The sequence below is a fragment of the Lacerta agilis genome, chromosome 14 (genome assembly GCF_009819535.1).
Source record: "Lacerta agilis isolate rLacAgi1 chromosome 14, rLacAgi1.pri, whole genome shotgun sequence".
Classification (NCBI taxonomy): Eukaryota; Metazoa; Chordata; class Lepidosauria; order Squamata; family Lacertidae; genus Lacerta; species Lacerta agilis.
The window spans coordinates 6,095,552-6,119,268 of NC_046325.1; the positions used below are offsets into that span (position 1 = coordinate 6,095,552).

Below are 23,717 nucleotides of genomic sequence, written 5' to 3' on the forward strand. Positions count from 1 at the left end.
TTTTTTTAAAAAAAGGACAACGGGGGCTGGTCAGTACGGACACTGTTACGATGCACAATGTTAACTAGCAACACAAATAACTGGGCAGGGGGGTTATTGAGCCACTGCTTAGGTCAGCGGAATAAAGCCAGCACCTGGAAGGGGTCAGTATCCTTAATAATGAAAGTCCTTCAGCTTGATCTGTGGATTCATTCCTCAGGCTTGTTGTCTTCCTCTGAAAAAAACCCCTCTAGATATTGGACAACTGCCAGACAATTCTGCAGTTTACAACACACACACACACACACACACCCGCCGGCTCCCTGCGAAGACCCTCATCTCACTTCCTCACCAGGAAACAAACGGGGTCAAGAATCTCTCTCTCTCAGGAAATATTTGCCAAGTTATTTTCTAGGTTTGATCATAATAAAAATGGGTGAAAAAACAAACACCCATGTTGTGTTGCTTCCTTCCACATCCTGATTGGTTTCCCTCTCCCCCCCCCCCCCGCCCCACAGATCTCCCCCTCTGGCGTGGTTTCATTCCATTCCTGATTATTGATGCGCTGCTGTTCAGAAAATACAACTTGCAGATTTAAATATATAAGCAACAAAAAAACGATAAAGCGGCTGTTAAAAGCAGACACACCCACACACAACAAACAACACGGCAAAACACCCATAAACAAGGGGGAGACAGCAATCCGTTTTCAAAGGCAAACTGGGAATGAATGTAAGGCTCTGCGAGATCTAGATGTGGTCTAATAAAGTTGACCACCTGGCAGCATGGTAGAATGACGTGTGGGTCCAAGGTCATTAAACGCCAGAATGAATTTCCAAGCTGCAAAATTAATAACGGGGTGGTATTCAGCTAAGTTTAATTATGAGTATACCCACTGAAATATGACTTAAATTTGGTCTAAACAAAATTTAAAAAAAAAAATCCTTCCGGTAGCACCTTAGAGACCAACTAAGTCTGTTCTTGGTATGAACTTTCATGTGCATGCACACTTCTTCAGATACACTGAAACGGAAGTCACCAGACCCTTAAATATAGTGAGAGAGTGGGGAGGGGTATTACTCAGAAGGGTGGTGGGAATGGATGATCAGCTGATAGGTGTGGAAAACATGTAGACGACTATTAACGACTGCAATTGGTCTTACAGGGAAAAGCAAGGGGTGAGATGGCTAAAGATAGCTTTGTCATGTATAATGAGATAAGAATCCAATGTCTTTGTTCAGACCAGGTTTCTCCATGGTTTTAAGTTTGGTGATTAGTTGCAATTCAGCCACTTCTCTTTCCAGTCTATTTCTGAAATTCCTTTGTATTAAGACAGCTTGCCACACCTTGCCACATGTTTTCCACACCTATCAGCTGATCACCCATTCCCACCACCCTTCTGAGTAATACCCCTCCCCACTCCCTCACTATATTTAAGGGTCTAGTGACTTCCATTTCAGTGTATCTGGAGAAGTGTGCATGCACACGAAAGCTCATACCAAGAGCTAACATAGTTGGTCTCTAAGGTGCTACCGGAAGGAATGTTTTATTTTATTTTGTTTTGACTGGCAGACCAACACGGCTACCTACCTGTAACTTAAATTTGGTCTGTTAGTTTTGACAGGGCTGCTCTGAGTAAAGTTTAGTGGAGTACTGCGCTGTAAAATTTTGAAAAAACCTCAATTATATTTCTGTATCTGCCTCCTGCAATTCCCGTTCTTGACACCATTGCCCCAGTTCCTTGCCCCAGTTCATGGGGTCTAGGAGACTTGTGCCTATAAACAGTTAAGAAGCGAAGGAACATGAACACCGAGCCTCTTTATTAGCCTGGAATGATTGGTGAGGTGCAGAGGCGAGAGTTTGCCCAAGACCAACGAGAGGCGAAAACTGCACTGCAAAATTAAGCAAGAGTATCTCCGCCCTTTCAATGCAGTCTTGAATTCAAGTGATTTTCAATGTGGTGTCGTATTTATTTTTCACCAAATACATTTGAATTAATAATTTCATTTATGTCCCTTTCTCCGAGGAACTTGGGAGCAGTGCCCACGCCACAACAACCTTGCTGGGTAGATTAGGCTTTAAAAAGGGGCTCAGCGGTTGAGCATCTGCTTTGCCTGCTTCGGGTTCAATCCCTGGTGTCTCCAGTTAGGTTTGGGATCCATCCCCAGCCAGTGTGGACAATTCTGAGTTAGACAGACCCTCAGTGCTCTTGACTCCGGTATAAGGCACCTTCCTGAGAGGTCGCCCTGGGAGCCTTTGTGTCCAAACAGCCATTTGAACCTACATCTAGCTCAGCACTCTAACCACTGCGCCACACTGCCTTGGCAAAGCCAAGCATTTCAAGGAGAGCCCTTTGACCCAACGACCTGCGCCGGGTTGGCCAGCGAAATCTGAGCTGAGCTAGACCCCCAAAAAGAGATTCTGGAGCAGACGGGTTGGGAATAATCCGGATTCGCTGATGCGCCAAGAGGCGCAGGGCGCGTGACGCACTGGCTGAACGCATTTGGAAAGAGAGAGAGAGAGAAGCGCCGGCGGGGGTGGCGCGGATCGCGCTCTCGCCCTTGGCCGGTCTCCCTCGCCGCGCCTGCCCGGCTAGAGGGTGCGGGGCGGAGCAGGCTGTGCCGGGGGACGCGGCTGTGGGGCGGAGGCAGCCTCGCTCCGCCCCGGCCTGCGTCGCCCCCTTGCGCGATCCCAGCCTCCGGACGCGCACGGAGCCCGATCTCGGGGCGCAGCGTCCCGTCCCGTCCCGTCCCCCACCAGCCGCCTCCGCCGCTCCAGCACCCTTCTTCTCCCATGGGGACCCTCCCGGAGCGCGGCCACCCGCCCTCGCCCCGCGCCTGGTGGTGAGTCTGGCTCTGGCCACCCGGTGCGCCCGTCCTTTGTCTCTCTTTCTCTCCCTCCTTCCATCTCTCCCTCTTTGCTCTGCGCGCCCCCCTCTCCATCCCTCCCTCCCTCCATCTATCCATCCGCCCTTCTCTCTTTTCTCCCCCAAGACTTCTGCTCCCCGCCCCCCCCCTCCGTGTCCCGCCTCTCTCTCTCCCTCTTCCTATTCCCACCGTCGTTTTTTCTTTCTCTCCGCCTCCATGGGACCCGGAATGCGGAAACGGGAGGCCTGCCTCGGCTCTCCTCGCCAGGGGACCCCCCCCTTCCCTCTCCCGGCTCCCTCCATCACCCACACCCCCTTCTCCCCTTTTTGGACCCCCCCCCCCCGCTCACCCTTAAAACACACGCAGCCCGTTATTATGTTTCCCTCCCTGCAGCGAAAACGACCCCACCCACCCGATTTTTGCTCACCTCCACCTCTGCCCCCTGTGTTTTATTTATCCATTTGCATTTCTATCCCCACCTTTTTCTCAAGGGTGGTGGGCCTTATGGTGCTCCCCCCCCCCCGCGCGCCCCACTCCTTTAATCCCCAGGACAACCCTGCAAAGTAGGTAAGGCTAAGAGGCTCAAGGTCATGCCTTCATGGCCAAGCGGGGATTCGAACCCAGGTCCTAGTCCGGTGACACTCTAACCACTACACAACACCACAGTGCCCGCCCCCTCCCCCCTCCCCCCTTCATTCAACCCATAATTCACCCTAGAAATCCCAGGGATTGAATTGGGGGAGTTCTGCATTCAAGGCAGAGGCTTTACCCCTTCTTCTCTTCTGCCCCACAGTTCAGCCCCCTTTTGTGTGTTTTCCAGGCCCTCCCTATTCCTGCTACCTGCCCCTTCTCCCTCCCTCCCTCCCTTCCGTTCCTTCTGTTCTCCCTAATTAATGATGAAACCCGAGTGGCTGGCCCCGTTATTGTTGTCCTCGATGGCGTAGTACTGTATTCAGTTACTTATTACATTTGGGGGGGGGACACACTTCAAGGAGGTCAGAGCTGCGTACACAGTTCGTTCCTCTCTCTTCCGTCCTCTCAACAACCCTGAGAGGTAGGCTGGGCAGAGAAAGCATGAGACTTCCCTACATTCACCCAGGGAACTTCATGGCTGATTTGAACCCAGGTCTTCCTGGCCATAATCTGACGCTCGCGTACCACTGGGGTCAAAGTTTGGGGACCCCTCTTCTCGACTGAAGGCTCCTTGGTGCAGGGAGCCACTGCCGAGCGTCAACGATCCTTTCATGGTAGCGGGTTCGTCTAGATGGCCCCTGGGGCTCCCTTCCAACTGCACAATTCTATGATCTGCTCTTTCTCTCGCTGCAGACGCTACCCCATGGATACCAGCCCCCCGACTCCGGACTCTGGGGGCCCGCGGAGGGACTTTGTGGATTCTGACCAAGGACCCCCGTCTTTTGAGGGGCTTCTGGGGCGGCTGGGGGCTGGGGGGCGAAGGCAGCGCCTCCTCCTGGCCCTGACCTGCCTGCCATGTCTCCTCCTGGGGCTCGGAGCCGGCTCGGACGCCCTCTTCACCCTGACGCCTCCGCGCCACTGCCGGGATCCCAACGCCACCCGGTTCCCGGACAACGCGACATGCTGGGACCCCCGCTGCCAGAGCTGGGAATATGGAGGCCTCCCAGCCCTCACCAACAACCCGGTGACCGAGGTGAGAGCCCCCAAATCCCCTCTCGGTGTTGCCACCGAGGTCCATTTCCTGCCCCCACTACCCTCGCCGTACCCAGGAGAGGCTGAGGGGTGCGGTGGTTCTCGTGCTAGACCAAGGAGACCCGAGTTCGAATCCCCAGGAAGTTAACTGAATGTGCTCTTGGGCCAGGCTACATTGCATGGTTCGTTGTGTCTATAAAATGGACGAAGTGGGAATAACCAGTTACGCCTGTTCTGAGCTCTTTGAAGGAGGCGGACACAAACACACGCACATATATATAGTGCCAGAAACTTTCCTACAGAACATGTTCCTTCACTCCTACACAGAGCAGTTAATTGGAGCCAATCCCCAAACTGGCTTTCAACGCTGGGCTCAACCTGAATCACATGATGTAATAATAATAATAATAATAATAATAATAATAATAATAATAGGGAGATTGCATCTGAGCCTATACACAGGTTCCTTGCTGTGCTCCCTCCCCCCATCATTTTGAATTTTAGCTTCCGGACCCTTTGCTCGAAAGCACCGTGTAACCTTGCTTGTGTCCGCGCACAGCTTAATTTGGAACCCAACTCTCCGTTGTCCTGGAACAAGTGAAAAGCAGTGGCGACAGGAGTGCTCCTGAGCATGTGCAGGGTATATTCTCCCTGTTCCTGTACCGCTGGATAGCCGCTGCCAGATCCTGAAACCAGGATCGGGGAACATGGGGGGGTCACACTTGTAGGTCACACTTGCCCTATCCCCCCTTCCTGCTCTTTGACGTCTGCTGCCGCAGGAATGCATCCGTTCGGGGCCAATTTGGCCCCGGATTTCTAGGATCTCAAATTTAGGTCCTTGTTCATTTGGGGGTTATTGTTAAGTTTTGCAACCTGTTTTTAAGTGCATCGAGCCAAAACGCGATGCAACTCTCTCAACTCAGAGCTGCACATTTAAGCCAATAAGAGAAGCATTTGGTAAAAATCTATATCGCTGATAAAGATTTTGGCATATTGAATACTGAGAAATGTGCATGTAAATGTTAATAAATATATTGGTTCTGATGGCACAAGATTAGACCTTTCCCACCAGCTGATTATAGAAACAAACCACTCACTCTTTGGGACGGGGGGGGGGACCTGGTTTTTTTTTTTGTGTGCGGTCATGGAATCACAGAGTTAGAAGACACCCCGAGGGCTATCTAGTCCAACCCCCTGCAATGGAGGAATCTAACATGAGACTCGAATCCACAACCCTAAGATTAAGAGTCTCTTGCTCTACTGGCTGGTGGTCCTATTTATTTTTATTTTAGTTACAGTTATGGGCCTCAAAAGCTGGAAGTGACCTGGGCCTCTGAGAAGGGGCTGCATCCACTCACCAGTATTTCTGCCCTCCTATAAACGTGATGTTCTCCATTGTTCTTCCGCCGCTTCTAATCTCTCTCTCTCTCTCTCTCTCCTCAGTGGTCCCTGGATTGTTTCCGAGGATGGATTGTCCCCTTGGAGCAGCTCTGCTTCCTCCTGGGCTTTGCCGCAGGGGCGCTGCTGCTGGGGCACCTGGCAGACAGGTAAGCCAAAGGGTGAGGCAGCTGGCAGGGGAAGCCGTTTGTCACGAAGACGATGGCATTCGCTCCCACGAGATCCATAAGGAAAGCCTGCCGGATCGGGCCAGTGGCCCATTCAGTCGAGCCCATCCATTCCAGCTTCTGTCCTACATGACCTTGGCCAACACCCTTTTATTTACTTATTTATTTTTATACATAATTTTTTATTTATTTTCCATTTAATAATATACATTCACATCATTATTATCCACTTTACCTCCCCGGGTCTTTAGAGCCTATCGACTTCCTTCCCTGCCGCCTCATCGCCCCCCCAAATTAACCTTTACATCGTTGCCTTTTTGTACGTTTTCCAATTCCAATGACACTCATTACAAAACAGTTCGACGTTTAAATAAATACAGAAAGGTAGATGACTTCTCCTTACAAGTCTTCAGATAACTCCGCTAGTGATGTTCATTGCTCACAATAATCTTTCAGATGTCGTATGAATTTACTCCGGTCCTTTTTGGAATACTTGATCATGTTGTGGTTTCGGGTTTTTCCTGTCAGCTTCGCCAATTCTGCAAAGTCCGCCATCTTCATCTGCCGCTCTTCCAACACTCTTTTAAAGCTATTCCAGTTGGTGACGTCACTGCCTCCTGTGGAAGTGGGTTCCACAGTTTAACTATGCCCTGTGTGAAACGGCACGTCTTTTTTTTGTCTCCTGAATCTCTCTCTCTCTCTCTCTCTGTGTTTCTGTTTTACAATTTGGAATACTCATTTAAACATCCTTAAAATATCAATTACTTCCCTTCCCTTTCCATGGTTCATTTTGCATATCGTAAATCGCTGCATATTTTACATAAATTAAACCATTCAGTATTCCATTATTACATCCATCAAAACTTACTTACACTGTTCACTGTTGAATTTATCTTAATGCTGCCAACGTTTTCAAGTGTACACAATTCCCCCCCCCCCATATATTCAATAAACATTTTCCAGTCTTCTCTAAATGTATGTTCTTCTTGTTCTCTTATTCTGTATGTTAGGTCCGTAAGCTGCACATATTCCATCAGCTTAAGTTCCCATTCTTCTTTAGTTGGGACCTCCCTCGTTTTCCATTTGGGGGCTAACAAAACACAGGCCGCAGTAGTGGCATACATAAATAACCTTTTCTCATTTATTCATTTATTTATTGCATATTTCCGCTTTTATATGTATCTTTCTGGTTGTTTTTTCTCTCCCTCTCCCTTCTCCACCACCTCTTTATTTCATTTAACTGAAATCACCTTTGTTGTTGTTCAGACGTTCAGTCTTGTCCGACTCTTCGTGACCCCATGGACCAGAGCACACCAGGCACACCTATCCTTCACTGCCTCCCGCAGTTTGGCCAAACTCATGTTAGTCGCTTCGAGAACACTGTCCAACCATCTCATCCTCTGTCGTCCCCTTCTCCTTGTGCCCTCCATCTTTCCCAACAGCAGGGTCTTTTCTAAGGAGTCTTCTCTTCTCATGAGGTGGTCAAAGTACTGGAGCCTCAGCTTCAGGATCTGTCCGAGTGAGTACTCAGGGCTGATTTCTTTGAGAATGGATAAGTTTGATCTTCTTGCAGTCCATGGGAGTCTCAAGAGTCTCCTCCAGCACCATAATTCAAAAGCATCAATTCTTCGGCGATCAGCCTTCTTGATGGTCCAGCTCTCACTTCCGTACATTACTACTGGGAAAACCATAGCATTAACTATATGGACCTTTGTCGGCAAGGTGATGTCTTTGCTTTTTAAGATGCTGTCTAGGTTTGTCATTGCTTTTCTCCCAAGAAGCAGGCGTCTTCTAATTTCGTGACTGCTGTCACCATCTGCAGTGATCATGGAGCCCAAGAAAGTAAAATCTCTCACTGCCTCCATTTCTTCCCCTTCTATTTGCCAGGAGGTGATGGGACCAGTGGCCATGATCTTAGTTTTTTTGATGTTGAGCTTCAGACCATATTTTGCACTATCCTCTTTCACCCTCTTTAAATGTTCTTTAATTCCTCCTCACTTTCTGCCATTAAGGTTGTATCATCAGCATATCTGAGGTTGTTGATATTTTTTCCGGCAATCTTAATTCCGGTTTGGGATTCATCCAGTCCAGCCTTTCGCATGATGAAAGCCTTTCGCATGATGAATCAGCCTTTCGCATGATTAAATCACCTTAATAAATTATAAATATTTTTTTAAAAAATTCTGCTTTGGGGCTTCTCCTCTGGCCAGAGATGGAAACCCCTTATGGCCTGTGATCCAGCAGCCAGCCTCTTCTTAATGGTTGCTGGTGGCATCCTTCTGTCTTGATGGAGTGCGCCTCCAGGGGTGAAGACAGACTGTTGTGTCAGCAGCCCCAAAGTGACCCCCCCACCCCAGGGCCCAAGCCTGAGCAGTGGAAGTCCTGGGCTCCCCAGACGACAAGACCCCCCCGTCTCGGTCTTGCTGGTGTGGCGCAAGGAAAAGCAGAGCGAGAATTTCGGCGCCATCTTGGATGCAGGAGTTACCAGGCGCCATCCAACCCCCTTAGGGACTCCGCTCCGGATTTCATTTCCCCCCATTTCATTTCCCTTTTAATTTGTACCCTGCCTTTCTGTATTACTCTACACAAGGCGGTTTGCGAGCTGAAGAAACGACAAAATAAGACAGCGAAAAAATCACACCCCTAACAACAAACTGATCTAGGGCAAAAAAAAAAGGCTCAATAAAAACATAACTTTAAAACGAATGACTTTAACCAAACAAAGCAATATTCAATAATCCATTCAACTATAGTAAAAAGTAAAATTAAATATCAGCAAATAACAATTGAACGGTTTACAATGGACATACAGAATACAAAAATAACAAAAATAACGGCAAGTCACAATGCATGAAATACAGTCGTGCCTTGGATCCTGAACGCCTCGTGAGTCGGACGTTTTGGCTCCCAAACGCCACAAACCCGGAAGCGACTGTTCCGGTTTGCAAACGTTCTTTGGAACCCGATCGTCCGGTGGGGCTTCTGCGGTTTTCGGTTGGCTGCAGGAGCTTCTTGCAGCCAATCAGAAGCTGCACTTTGGTTTCTGAACATTTTGGAAGTCGAACCGACTTCCGGAACGGCTTCCGTCCGACTTCCGAGGCACGACTGTACCACAGAACATACAAAACCATTTAAAAGGATCAAATTGAGAAATGAGGACGCACAACTTACAATTAGAAAATAAATAAATCCCCAAAACTTGGTGAAAATCATTAAAATTATCCCTGAACCTGGACTTGCATAAGGTTTACTGCTTAGCTGCTTCTTCAAGAAATTCGCAAAGTCGACCTTTTAATCCAGACCTTTGTGGAAGACTCGGAGAAGCTTGGAAGGGGGGGAGAGAAGAATCGGTGGGGCAACATCTCACCCTCTTTGTCTTTTCCTCCACAGCGTGGGGCGGCGCGGGACCCTCCTCCTGGCCCTGGCTCTGGGCTGCCCTGCGGGCATCTTGGCTGCCTTTGCCGCCTCGCCCTCCATCTTCATGTTGGGCCGTTGCCTCTGGGGGGCAATGCTGGGGGGCATGCAGCTCTCCCTCTACCTTAGCCGTGAGTATCCTCTCGTACGTTGCGCGAGCGAATCCATCGGTTGGGAGGGTTCCTCCATTGAAAGCGCAGCGTAGGAAACACAAGACACTGCCTTATGCTGAATCTAGCTCAGTGGTTCTCCAAATGGGTGCTGCGGCCACCGGGGGGGCAGGGGGTTTCACGGGGGGGGCGAAGAGGCAAGGGGCAGCGGGTGTAAATGACCATCCGACTTGACAGGCTGCTGGCACTGAATCCAGCTTTGTTTTGTTGCATTGATTAAAAGAAATCGTTTTTGTTGCATTCATGAAATAGTTTTAATTGGGGTTTGAACAAAGGTGCAATGGATTGTTGGGACGCGGGTAGCGCCGCGGTCTAAACCACTGAGCCTCTTGGGCTTGCTGATCGGAAGGTTGGCAGTTCGAATCCCCGCGACGGGGTGAGCTCCCGTTGCTCTGTCCCAGCTCCTGCCAACCTAGTATTTCAAAAGCACATCAGTGCAAGTAGATAAATAGGTACCGCTGTGGCGGGAAGGTAAACGGTGTCTCTGTGCGCTCTGGTTTCCATCACGGTGTCCCATTGCACCAAAAGCAGTTTAGTCATGCTGGCCACATGACCCAGAAAGCTGTGGATAAACACCGGCTCCCTCTGCCTGAAAGCAACCAATAGTCACCTTTGACTGGACTTAACCGTCCGGGGGTCCTTTGCCTTCTTTTTATGGTATCTAAACATGCAATGCATTGTTGCTGTTTTGCATTATATTCCTTAGTGGATTGTGCAAACCATGGTTTATTGTGCATTTTTACAGAGTAAGCACTGGAGATGAGTTGATGGAACCAAGGGGGTAATTGCTGTAAAACGACCTTATCTAGCAGACTGGCAAATGCTCTCCTGAATTTCAGGCAGGGCTCTCTCCCAGCCCTACCCGGAGATCCCTGCACAGGAACCTGCGGCCTCCTGTGTCCAAAGCAGACACTTCAACCCTGAGCTACGGTCTTTCAGGAGTTTGACTCTTAAATATTATCTCTGTGAGATACGGTCGTACCTTGGAAGTGGAACGGAATCCGTTCCGGAAGTCCGTTCGACTTCCAAAACCAAAACGCGGCTTCCGATTGGCTGCAGGAAACTCCTGCAGCCAATCGGAAGCCACAGAAGCCCCGCCGGACATTCGGGTTCCGAAAACCATTTGAAAACCAGAACACTCACTTGCGGGTTTCGATTGCCAAGGTGTTCGAGATCCAAGACTGTACTTCGTTTTGCTCTTTTACTTAGCTTTAGGGCCGTGGTTCCCAACAACTTGATTTTTCAGGGGGGCAATTCGAGAACGAGTTATTAACAGTTAATGCCCTTTTAGGCTTCCTCCACGTGAATAGGAGTTCACTTTTTGAATCATAAGAATTATATGTCACCGGAGGGGGGGGCGTGCATCAGAGATGCTTAGGTGGGGCATGGCCAAAATAAGGTTGGGAACCACTTCTTTAGGGAGTTTCATTAATGTTTTCCTCTGGCGTTTTCATTGTTTCCCGTGTCAACCGCCACTCTGTTACCCTCCCCACCTCTGGAAAATATTTAATTGCAGCTTAGATACCACCACCTCTCCTTTTCGCCTGGCCGTGCCTTGACTCACCCGCTACCTCTCCTCCTTTCCAGGCTTGGAGCTGTGCTGCCCTCCCCAGCGGCTGCCCGTGACCATGGCGGCGGACCTCCTCATGGTTGGGGGGCACTTCCTTCTTCTGGGGCTGGCGTTGGCGTGCGGAGGTTGGCGAGTTTTGCAGGGCGTCATGGCAGCTGGGCTGGGCCTCTGCCTCGTGTATGGGTAAGTTGTGGCCGCGTCACTGAAACCTCTCGCCAAATCCAGGCAGAAGGCCTTTTTTTTGAGGGGGGGATAATATTTTTATTAGTTTTCAGCTCAATAAATAACAACAACAACAACAACATATTATTTATACCCCTCCCATCTGGCTGGGCTTCCCCTGCCATTCTGGGCGGCTTCCAACAAAATATTAAAATACAATAATTCATCAAACATTAAAAGCTTGGTTTTCCCAGTAGTAATTTACGGAAGTGAGAGCTGGACCATAAAGAAGAAGAAGAAGAAGAGTTTGGATTTGATATCCCGCTTTTCACTACCCGAAGGAGTCTCAAAGCGGCTAACATTCTCCTTTCCCTTCCTCCCCCACAACAAACACTCTGTGAGGTGAGTGGGGCTGAGAGACTTCAGAGAAGTGTGACTAGCCCAAGGTCACCCAGCAGCTGCATGTGGAGGAGTGGAGACGCGAACCCGGTTCCCCAGATAACGAGTCTACCGCTCTTAACCACTACACCACACTGGCTGATCGCCGAAGAACTGGTGCTTTTGAATTCTGGTGCTGGAGGAGACTCTTGAGAGTCCCATGGACTGCAAGAAGATCAAACCTATCCATTCTCAAAGAAATCAGCCCTGAGTGCTCACTGGAAGGACAGATCCTGAAGTTGAGGCTCCAGTACTTTGGCCACCTCATGAGAAGAGAAGACTTCCTGGAAAAGACCCTGATGAACTTGGGAAAGATGGAGGGCACAAGGAGAAGGGGACGACAGAGGATGAGATGGTTGGACAGTGTTCTCGAAGCTACTAACATGAGTTGGGCCAAACTGCGGGAGGCAGTGGAAGACAGGAGTGCCTGGCGTGACGTGCTCTGGTCCATGGGGTCATGAAGAGTCGGACACGACTGAACAACTGAACAACAACAACAAACAGGGCTGCTTTCAGATGTCTTCTAAAAGTCTGGTAGTTGTTCTCTTTGACAGCTGGTGGGAGGGTGTTCAACAGGAAGGGTGCCACTACCGAGAAGGCCCTCTGCCTGGTTCCCTGTAACTTGGCTTCTCGCAGTGAGGGAACTGCCAGAAGGCCCTCGGTGCTGGACCTCAGTGTCTGGGTAGATCGATGGGGGTGGAGACGCTCCTTCAGATATATAATAGCCTCATTATAACAATGGGATATTAGTTCCGCCCGAGGCATTAAGGAGAACAGCAACAACCAGGAAAAGGTAAACATAATATTTTACAAGGACAAAAAAGAAACTTCACGGACAGAATAATTGCCACACGCAGGAAGAACAAGGATATCGTTTGAACGCTTCACCTGTCGGTTTATAAATCATTTAGCACGTCAATACGAATGGAAGTCGTTAATATTGCGGTTGTTGTATAAGGGATTGCTATTTTGACTGGAGCGTAATTGAAATTAATAAGATTTGGGGACACAGAAATAAAGTAAATCATCAAACCATCAGTTCTAACACATGGGGGGCCACCTAAATGACATAATTTGGCATCTGAATGATTGGTATTAGTAACTGTATTTTAATTTGGCATTGTTATAATGAGGCAGAAGGCCTTTTTGCTAGTTGCACCCGGCACGGGAAACTACCGCCCGGAAGATGCCAAAAAGTCAAAACAACTATTTAATTTTCAATAGATATCCGAAGGCAGCTTTTAAGGTTTGATGTTGTTTTTCCTGTGTTTTTGTTGGAAGATGCCCAGAGTGGCTTGAGGCAACCTGGTCAGATGGGCAAGGTCTAATTATTATTATTATTCATAATAATAAATTAATCATTTTCAGTGCATTTCAAATGTTGTACAGTGCATGCTTCTATAATTGTAAGCCTCTTTCAGAACATTTTTGTAGTAAGCAACCAATGTTAATATTATTATTAGTAGTATAATATTAGTAGAATATTTAGGGAGTAATGGTATAAACTGAATCCTATTGGCAGATGTAGATTGAACCTTCATATAAACAAAAAAAAATAACAAGAAAAATCTGAGTAACAAATGGAAATATATAACTGTACATTATGCTAATATAATAATATAAAATGCAGTGAGGATAATTGGAAGTTGTTTGAGTGTGGGTGTGTTGTTTGTTTGTTTGTTGTTTCCCATCATTTTTAAATAAATCAAATAGTAGTTATGCCTGTAAACATTTCTACTAGAATATGTAAAATGTATGTGATGTATATGTATATGTTTTTGTGATTTTAACCAATAAATAATTTATTTATTTTTAAAAGTAGTAATAATAAAGTAACAATAGTAACAATAAAGAATAGTAAAGTAGTAAATAGTAACAATAAAGAATTTGTTTATTTTTTAAAAGTAGTAACAATAAATATTTGCCAATTTCTGTGTGTACCTGCTGGTTGCTGGGTTGTTGTTGTTGTTGTTGTTGTTGTTAATCATTGTTGTTGTTAATCTGCAAATTTAACAAAGAAAGAGGACAGGGAAAGAATGAAAGTAAGGAAAGAGAAAGATATATGAATAATACTAAGGGAAACGAAAAAGAAGCCTACCACCAGTTCAGATGACCACTACTTAAATTATCTATTAAGAGCTTCCTTTTAATGTTTGATATTTTATCGTGTTTTTAATATTCTGTTGGGAGCTGCCCAGATGTCTGGGGTATAAGTAATAAATTGTTGCTGTTTGCTGCAGTCTTCAGATGAGGATTAGACCATGTAAAAAATGAATGTAAGGTTTTTAGCTGCCGTCCATTCATTTTCAGCTTTGTATTCTTGTCATTAAAAAAGTGTGCCTAGACATTCCGTTGTTGCGCCCATAAACTACTGTAGGTTTAAGGCGCCATTTAGCTCCCAGCTTTCATATCTCGGTTTGTAACGCTGCCTGATACCCCTATTTCCCCCACCTCTTGCCCCGATCCTGCTTAGGTGCCCTGGATTGTACCCAGACTCACCCCGGTGGCTCTTAGCCACTCGACGGACAGCCCAAGCCAAGGAGATCCTGATAGCCCTGGCTCAGGGCAGTGGAAGCCAGGAGTCGGAGGCACAGGAGGCCCTGGAAGGTGAGTTTCAACAAGAGCATGCTGAGAGGGCTTTGATGCAAAGACTGGGAGCCCTTACAGAGGGCATGCCGTTTTCTGCTTGAAGAACTAGGCCCTAGGTGAAGTGGGAAGCCTCTGCCCTCCTTTCAACCTGCCCCTTTAAAATATACAGGTGAAACTCGAAAAATTAGAATATTGTGGAAAAGTCCATTTATGTAAGCAATTGTTTTCATTAGCTACTGGAGTTGAATATATGAGATAGACTCGTGACATGCAAAGCGAGATATGTCAAGCCTTTGCTTGTTGTAATTGTGATGATTATGGCGCACAGATGATGAAAACCCCAAAGCTGAGATTGTGAATTTGGGGTTCTCATCAGCTGTACGCCATAATCATCACAATTATAACAAATAAAGGCTTGACATATCTCGCTTTGCATGTCATGAGTCTATCTCGCATATTAGTTTCACCTTTTAAGTTGAATTGCTGAAAGAAACGAACCTTCCCACGATATTCTAATTTTTCGAGTTTCACCTGTATATAGAAATGTATACATACCTCTCAAACCTTTATTGAGGCGGTCAATAACCAGCATTAAGAAAGTAAGGAAATGAAGCACATTATTCAGATACGTATTATAGGGCGGAGCAACATAAATGAAAGTCGCAAGGCAACAAGAGAATTAGAATTTATAGGCCTATCACGAACTCCAAAGAGGGAGGCTGCAAAATGTCTGGGGTTAATTCCCGGCGAGTTTTGAAAGCGAGAGATGCCTTTTGATTATCCTGGCAGATTTAATAAATGGAGCTCAATGAAGACTTTGCATAGATTTCAGTAAAAGCGGCAGTGCAGGAGGAGAGCCGTGTGACTGTAGCTTCTCCTCATGGATGGAATGCCCAACTCATTTATTTTGTGTGTTTTCCCCCCAAATCTGCTTCCGAAGAACTTGATAATATCTGCCACCTCCCCGCTGCGGCCCAGATTTCGTTCCGGGCCATGCTGTCCTGCAGAAACATCTGGAAGAATGTTCTCATCCTCGGTTTCACTACGTAAGTCCACCTTTCTTTGTCCTGAACCATAGAGTCTTGGCATCGGTGGGGGTCAAAGCCTTCTCAACTTCAGAAACACGGTCCACCATTCTACTTCTCAAACTCACAGGACCACAGCAGCAAAAAAAAAAAATCCCTTTCTTAAGCTATTCTCCAACTCCAAAACTATACAGTCATCAACTCAGTATCTGGGCCCATAACCAGATGTTGGCATATTTAAACTGAGTAACTGCGCAACAAAAGGCATTCTGAGGAGACTGCAAAGTATAATTAGGAGTCGTTTTAATTAAAGAAAAATAACAGAAGTTACATTAACTACAAGAACGTTACAGAAACATGACCCACCACCCAGGGTACTGAGAGAGGTACGCAGACCTCCTTATATGCTGTATCCGATTGCTGATACGCCTTAAATCAATACGAACTTAACATCACCTGCTGTACTACCCCCACAGCTGCAAAACTAGGTCATTTCATTTCCTTCTTTCTTTTAAAGAGATACACATTTCTGTGGAACAGTAATGGACCTTAAACTGTAAATCACTCAACATATACGGGGCTTCGAGATGGGGAAGTTATTCAACGGTGAGGAAAAACCTCATAGGGGTGAAACTGGCCGTACCTTTTTGGGGAAGGCTCTTTGGCACTCACACGTTCTCCCGGACTCGTGAGTTGGGTGAGATCTCCCATCTCGATAGGGAATGCAGCGTAGCGGGGGGCACAGACCACCAGGTGACTTTTTAACACAGGAACCCACTCTTTTGAAACTTTTAATCAGCCATCACACCATGCGAGGATCGAGAATGCATACAACCATTCCAGTGGTCCTAATTCCTTTCCTTTTTATGACATACAATTTCATCTCAACTTCCCTTGAGAGAAACTATGAGATTTATGCACTACCTTTTACAACTTTATCAAAACTGAGTGGATCGCTGTTTGGTTGCTCCTTTTAAAATATTTTTAAAGGTATTCATCAGTTTTCTCTGTTATTTTCTCCCAACTCTACGTTTCCATGATTATTATTATTTTTAACCAACTCCTGCTGCTTTAATTTTTGTTCTTCTGTTTTGTTTTTGTTTTTCATTGGGGTGCTTTTGGTTTGGATGCATTTTCTTCCTGCAAGCCACTTTCTTCATCATCATCATCATCATCATCATCACCATTATTTATTATTTATACCCCTTCCATCTGGCTGGGGTTCTCCAACGCTTAAAAACTTCCCTAAACAGGACTGCCTTCAGATGTCTTCTAAACGTCAGAAAGTTGTTTATTTCCTTGACATCTGGTGGGAGGGCGTTCCACAAGGTGGGCGCCACCACCGAGAAGGCCCTCTGCCTCGTCCCTTGTAACTTCACTTCTCGCAGTAAGGGAACTGCCAGAAGGCCCTCAGATCTGGACCTCAATGTCCAGGCTGAATGATGGGGGGTGGAGACGCTCCTTCAGGTATACTGGGCCTTTGAGGCCATTTAGGGCTTTAAAGGTCAGCACCAACACCTTGAATTGTGCTTGGAAACGTACTGGGAGCCAATGTAATGTCTTTCAGGACCGGTGTTATACGGTCTCAGTGGCCACTCCCAGTCACCAGTCTAGATGCCGTATTCTGAATTAGTTGTAGTTTCCGGGTCACCTTTCATTCCCTCCAATCTCCCCAAAATCGGATATAAAAAACTAAAAACTAAACTGCGTTGTTGTTGTTGTTTCCTGCATGGCACCTCTCCAGATTCATCGCCCATGCCATCTGCCACTGTTACCTGCTGGCCTGGGAATCCCTGGAGGACCCACGGGCCAACTTCTACCTCTCCTACCTGCTGTCATCCGGCAGTGCGGGCCTTGCCTGCCTCTTCCTGTGCCTGAGCGTGGACCGTTACGGACGCCGTGGGATCCTTCTCCTCACCACCACGCTGGCCGGCATCGCTTCCCTGATCCTGCTGGGCCTGGGAGAGTGTAAGTCGCTTCGAGTTACTTTTCCTGTTTTTTTTTTAAAAGCCGCTAATGAGTTTAATTTGCAATCATGGTCACGCCCAATAATGAGGATATGTGTCTCTGGGCTCCTCCGCCCTTCCAGAAAGACTCACTAGGCAGATTGCAGATGATTTGGTAGGCTGATAACAACCAGTCCTGTTTGTACTCTTTTCCCCATCAAATGTAGATGGGAAGCTGACCGAAAGTCCAGAAGTAGGATTTATTATCAATTTACGATGGGGTGGAAGCTTCGCAGGCTAAGAAGGACTTGCTCACAAATTTATTGAAAGCTGCACGAATTATGATAGCTAGGAAGTGGAAGGGGAAAGCAGAAATATGCAGGAGATTTTGAGGAGATAGGGAGGGTGCCTGTAGAATTTGTGCAGTCGTACCTCGTGTTACGAACGCTGCGTGTTGCGTTCATCACGGGTTACGAACCCGGAAGTACCGGAATGGGTTACTTCCGGGTTTGGCAGTTCGTGCATGCGCAGATGAACAAAATGATGTCATGCGCAGAAGCGCCTACTCGCGTCGCACGCATGCACAGACGCTGCGCTTCAAGTTGCGGACCTTCCGGGTTACGAACGGGGCTCCGGAGAGCCAGTGTGGTGTGGCGGTTAAGAGCAGTAGACTTGTAATCTGGTGAACCGGGTTCGCATCCCCGCTCCTCCACATGCAGCTGCTGGGTGACCTTGGGCTTGTCACACTTCTTTGAAGTCTCTCAGCCCCACTCACCTCACAGAGTGTTTGTTGTGGGGGAGGAAGGGAAAGGAGAATGTTAACCGCTTTGAGACTCCTTCGGGTAGTGAAAAGCGGGATATCAAATCCAAACTCTTCTTCTTCTTCTGGAACAGATCCCATTCGTAACCAGAGGTACCACTGTACTGTTAAAACGGAAAGAGGTTGAAATTTGGGGAGGTTGGATAGTTGGAATGGTCTCGGTGGTGGGGTGCACATTTTTATTCTTATTAATTCATGATTGTTGTTGTTCAGTCGTGTCCGACTCTTCGTGACCCCGTGGACCAGAGCACGCCAGGCACGCCTATCTTTCACTGCCTCCCGCAGTTTAACCAAACTCATGCCAGTCGCTTCGAGAACACTGTCCAACCATCTCGTCCTCTGTCGTCCCCTTCTCCTTGTGCCCTCCATGTTTCCCAACATCAGGGAGTCTTCTCTTCTCATGAGGTGGCCAAAGTACTGGAGCCTCAGGTTCAGGATTTGTCCTTCCAGTGAGCAAAATAAGTTATCTTTTTTTAAAAAAAAAAATGTAGATGGAGAGGTTGCTGCTGGGCAGAAGCAGCCCCTCAAATTAGTAAGGTGAAATCCAGCAAAGCAAAGCTGGATCCATAGAAGTCAGAGGTACAGTCGGTATGCAATTCCTGTAATTAGAGAGGCCGTGTTCAGTCTGTTGCAATCTAGAATGGGTCGCACCCCTTTGAAATATCGCAGTTGCAGTGAGGAGGTACTGCTTGATCTAGGCCTGACTCTCAATGTCTTCTATGCATGTGATAATTTGTTAGCCTCTTGTGAATGAATTTAAACGTGCATTTCCTTTAGTAATGCTTTCTTTTGACACGTTTAAGATAATGCTGCTGCTGCTGTTGTTGTTAACTTAGCTGTGTTATATGTGCATTCTGTAGTTGACCTTGTTTGCAATGTATGTTTCCTTTTGAAACCTTTTAAAGATATTATCTCCTGTTAAATATGTTGCTTTGAATGTATACTTGACTTTCTTCAGTCGTGTTTCATTCTGGATTGTTTTGTTTGATGTTTTAATGTACGTAGGTTGTAAACCGCTTCGAGGTTTTTCCCTTAAAAATATAAAGCGGTTTAGAAATGAAATTAAGAAGAACAACATAAAAAGCCCTGTTGAGTCACACATGTGCTCCATCTCGTACACAGCTAATTAGTGTCATGTCATTGCACATAATTTCTATATTTCAAAGGATATATTTTCTTGTTTTAATTTGCATATTATTATTCATTATTGTTATTGTTTGTTGGTAGGTTATGTATTTTTGTGTTTTTACATTTTAAACCAGCATAATAATAATAATAATAATAATAATAATAATAATAATAATAATAGGTTAGTTGCTTTATCTTGCCCAGGGCAAAAAGCAACTTACTTACAAACAAACAGACAGACAGACAGAAGACCCCACATAGATATATTAAAACCAAGAGGATAAAGAAAAACATTAAAAACACCCCACCCGCTTCGAAAAGACCACAGATAGTTAAAGGCCAAAAGTATTATTGTATACTTTTGATATATTACATAGAGGTATAAGTGAACAGAGAAACTTTTTCTTCTTTGAGTGCAAAAATATTTGGAGCCACTTCTGTTGTTTGAGACCTCTCTTAGGCAGCTGCCGGTGAGCCCCTTTCACCCTGTTTCTGCCCTTTCCCTCCCTCCACGCTGCAGATCTCAACGATGCTGCTCGGAGAACCTTCTCCATCCTTGGCCTCTTCTCCTCCCACGCAGCTGGATCCCTCAGCATCTTCTTCGCCTCCGAGGTCATCCCCACCGTGATCAGGTGAGGCGGAGAGAGCGAGAGGCCTCTCTCAGGCCCTTAACAAACTACAGCTCCCAGAATTCTTTGGGGGAAGAAGCTGTACAATCACAGTTGTGGATGGGGAGCTGTGAAACTGTGAGAAGGTGGCTCTGTTTTTTAAAACTCCACCCTGGCTATATCTCCTTCGGTACTTTGCAGTCCACCCTTCTTTCCCCAACTGCTTGGGAACAGCTGCCCTGGCCTCGATTTTTCTCTTTCACGTTTCTAGCCCTCATGCTGTGACCATTTACTGTCCCTTTTGTTGCTCTCCTTATTTCGCTTCCCCAGCAGCTGCAGGTGAGGAAGTGCTGTAGCTCAGTAGGGTCTAATGCAGGCATGGCCACACTCGGCCCTCCAGCTGCTTTGGGACTACAACTCCCATCATCCCTTGCTAACAGGGCCATTGGTCAGGGATGATGGGAGTTGTAGTCCCAAAACAGCTGGAGGGCCGAGTTTGGCCATGCCTGGTCTAATGCCTGCTTTGAAAGGTTCCAGGTTCAACTCCTCACATCTGAAGGTAGGACTGGGAATTTCCGCCGCCTGAAACCCAGGACAGCTGCTGCCTGCCAGTGTAGACTCTACTAACCTAGATGGACCAGCAGTATATTCCTGTGTCTCTATAAATTCGTGCGACATTGCCACACATGCACAGAATTTGGTACTCAATCAATCAAATCTTTATTAAGGTCATAGACCAGCCTAAGTAGGGTAGAGTACAATCATTTAGAATCCCAAAAAACGTTTTGTAAAGCTAAAAAGTATTAAAACGGAAGGTATATCTAAAGAACTATAAAAATCTAAAAGGCAAAATGAACCATGGAAAGAGAAGAAGGGAAGTTCACTGATACTTTAAGGATGTTTAAATGAGTATTCTAAATTGTAAAACAGAAAATTTAACAAAAATTACGTATATCTAAAACAAAATAAGTTTCTAGTCCTTAAGACTGGGGACATAAGCACATGGGCACAGCTTGCTGAACTCTTTAAAATGCCGAGAGCGAGGAAGGCAGGCGAATGGCAGGAGGCCGAGGTGTGTTTAGCAGTCGGGGCTCGTCCTTCAGTGGCCTGTGTAACATTTTGTGACTAACCCAAGTAAAATGTCATGCGGCTTGGGGCAGAGCCCTTCATAAGCCACCAAGCACTTTAGGGGGCGCAATAATTTTCATTTCCCCTTCATACTTGTGTTCTCCCCTTCCTTTGGAGGTTTTTAAGCAGAGTTTGGACGGCTGCTTTAGTCCAGATTCCTGCATTGCAGGGGGCTGGACTGGATGACCCTCGGGGTCTCTTCCAACTCTACAATTCTGTGCTTCTGTATTCTCTTTCATTCCATTTACGGCAGCCTTGGGAAAAGGACCCCCCCTTCCGCTCACAGCTCTCTATCTAGCCTTCGCCGTACACCTGTTTTGGGAGAACTTCGTAAGATAACGCAGGAGCAAGGATTAACAACATCCGCAGAGCCTGCTGCTTGTCCAGCCTTGCCCTTGAGGAACGACCTTCGCGATAACGTCCCTATGGCAACTGGTTTCAGGCTCACGTCACCAAGGCCCTGTCTGTCTCTCTCTCTCTATCCACAGGGGCAGGGGCCTGGGCCTGATCCTGGCCGTGGCGTCCCTGGGTGGGCTGAGCGCCCCTCTGCTGCGCCTGCGAGAGCAGCACGGCTCCTTCCTCGAGCACATCGTCCTGGCCTCCCTCAACATCCTGGCCCTCCTCTGCCTGATGCTGCTGCCCGAGAGCAAGCGGAAGGGGCTGCCGGAGGGCCTCCGCGACGGGGAACTCTACCGGAGGCCTTCGCTGCTCCGCCGGGCCGGAGGAGGAGAAGGCCGGGACTCGGAAGGGGCCACCCGGCGGGACGACGTCCCTCTGCTGTCCACGCCGAACCCAGCCAGCTGATGCACCCTCTGCCGCTGCCGTACATGCCCTGGCTGGATTTGGACCGCCTTTGCCTGCCGCGTGGGTCGGGACTTCAACCGAGGCCTCGCAGCGACCCCCAGCTTAGGGCTGGCTCAGCAGGCGAAAGGCAAGGGCAGAAGAAGACATCGCCAAGCGGCCTCCATTTTGCCCCCCGTTTCATTCTGCGGTGTAGCAGGAGAAGCAGCAGGAGAGCTGCCCTTTCCTCCGTGTCGCAGGGTGGGTGGGGGTAAAACATTAGCAACGCTGATATCATTTATATTTTCTTTTTTCTTTTTATAAGCCTACGAACTGGCTCGCTCCTCGCGCACACGTAGTTCAGTTGGCGATTCGGTGTGGCTCACAGGACGAGGCCCGGCCCGAGACCACACACACACACACACACACACACACCCTGACCATGCAGGCTTTCGTGGTTGGGGGGCTACGGCGAACCCTCACAGAACAAGACCGCTCTGTGTGCAATAATAATAATAAGCTCCTAGGTACAGTACTTCCAGAAAGCCAGATCCTTTCTCCAAGTTCCCGGCCCCGAAAGAGCAGCTGTCTGCCTTGATCCCTCGTCTTGGCCGCTTCTGCAAGTGGAAATTGAAAGGTGAAGCTCTGTCCAAAGTCTTTGGGGGGGGGACCACCAGGAAGAGCTGCCCAGAGCAGATGGGCGGGGTACAAATAATAAATTATTATTAATTATTATTATTTCCCTGCCAGATTTCTGGCAGTCAAGTGTTAAAAGGGCCAGGAGCCCTGGCAGAAATAGGGTGCCAGATTTAGAAAGGTGTTTCCTCACCTACCATCTGTTATTGTAGGTTTTTTCCTAAAAATGCTTGGCTGCTCTCCAGTCTGGGGAAAAAAAAACATCCGTACAGTATTGGATATTTAACTATCTTGGGATATAACTTGCCCCCAAGATACTGAACCGTAGAGGATTCATTCAGATCAGATGGTTTCTGTTCCCATTTCACAGATTTAGGAAACTGAGGCCAAGATGGAAAATTTACGGGCCAGTCTCAAAGTCAGGGTCAGAGCTTTCAACCTATGCACTACATTCAGTCATCGTTTTGATAGCACATCTCAGTGTACAAAGGGCTTTGAATGTCACTCTTGCCGGAGTTGACTTAACCCCAAAATGGAAGCAAGAGGCTTTTACAAGTGGGCTGTTCTATATTCTTCTCCGTGATCTTGCGAAAGATGGCTGCTCACTCAATCCCTGTCCCACAATCCCCTGCTGCTCCATGGCCATTACTCAATACTTGGGGGTCAGGATTGCCTCTTATAAACTGGGCGGCATTTCCCTGTTTTACCATCCTGGAGGGAGCAAGACACCGTTGGATTTCTGCTTCCTTACTGCCAAAAGGAAGCAATGAGCTGCAGCCTTACTTACAGCATTAAGAGCAAAGAAACCTAATTCCTTCCCTTCCCTCCTCCCTGCCTATTTGTATACTTTATAAAGCATTGACATACACACATCAGGTACAATGGGCCCAAAGAAAATGCTAAAAAAAGGAGAGATTCCTGAATTTGGGAAGGAACAGACTGGGCCACTCCACCTGCTCTTTTGGTAAGTCAAATCGCAACCCACACAGGAGACTCTGGGAAGACGGTTGGCTGCTTTCTACGGGAAACAAACTACTGGCTGTTAATAAGCTAAATACAAATTAAAGTTTGGGGAGGACACTTCTTGACAATCCTTTGCTTCGCCCCATTTATTTTGGCGGTACTAAAAATGTTTGTCCGGGTTCCTCGTGGAATTGGGATACAACTGCAGCTGATGTCCTTCCTCAACATGGAGCAGCAACTGTCCCAGGACCCTTGCGCCACCGT

The 23,717-nt window shown here is 47.3% G+C and overlaps 1 protein-coding gene across 1 annotated transcript; it reads left to right on the forward strand.

Annotated features, from left to right (window-relative positions):
* Positions 1-2,573: 2,573 nt before the first annotated feature.
* Positions 2,574-21,907, forward strand: SLC22A17 (solute carrier family 22 member 17). The gene is made up of 10 exons (XM_033169264.1): positions 2,574-2,822; positions 4,173-4,512; positions 5,955-6,058; positions 9,467-9,621; positions 11,248-11,413; positions 14,304-14,437; positions 15,360-15,465; positions 17,189-17,412; positions 19,859-19,970; positions 21,563-21,907. Exons 2-10 carry the CDS (start codon positions 4,183-4,185, stop codon positions 21,876-21,878), a joined length of 1,647 nt encoding a protein of 548 aa, XP_033025155.1. The 5' UTR covers positions 2,574-2,822; positions 4,173-4,182; the 3' UTR covers positions 21,879-21,907.
* Positions 21,908-23,717: the final 1,810 nt, after the last annotated feature.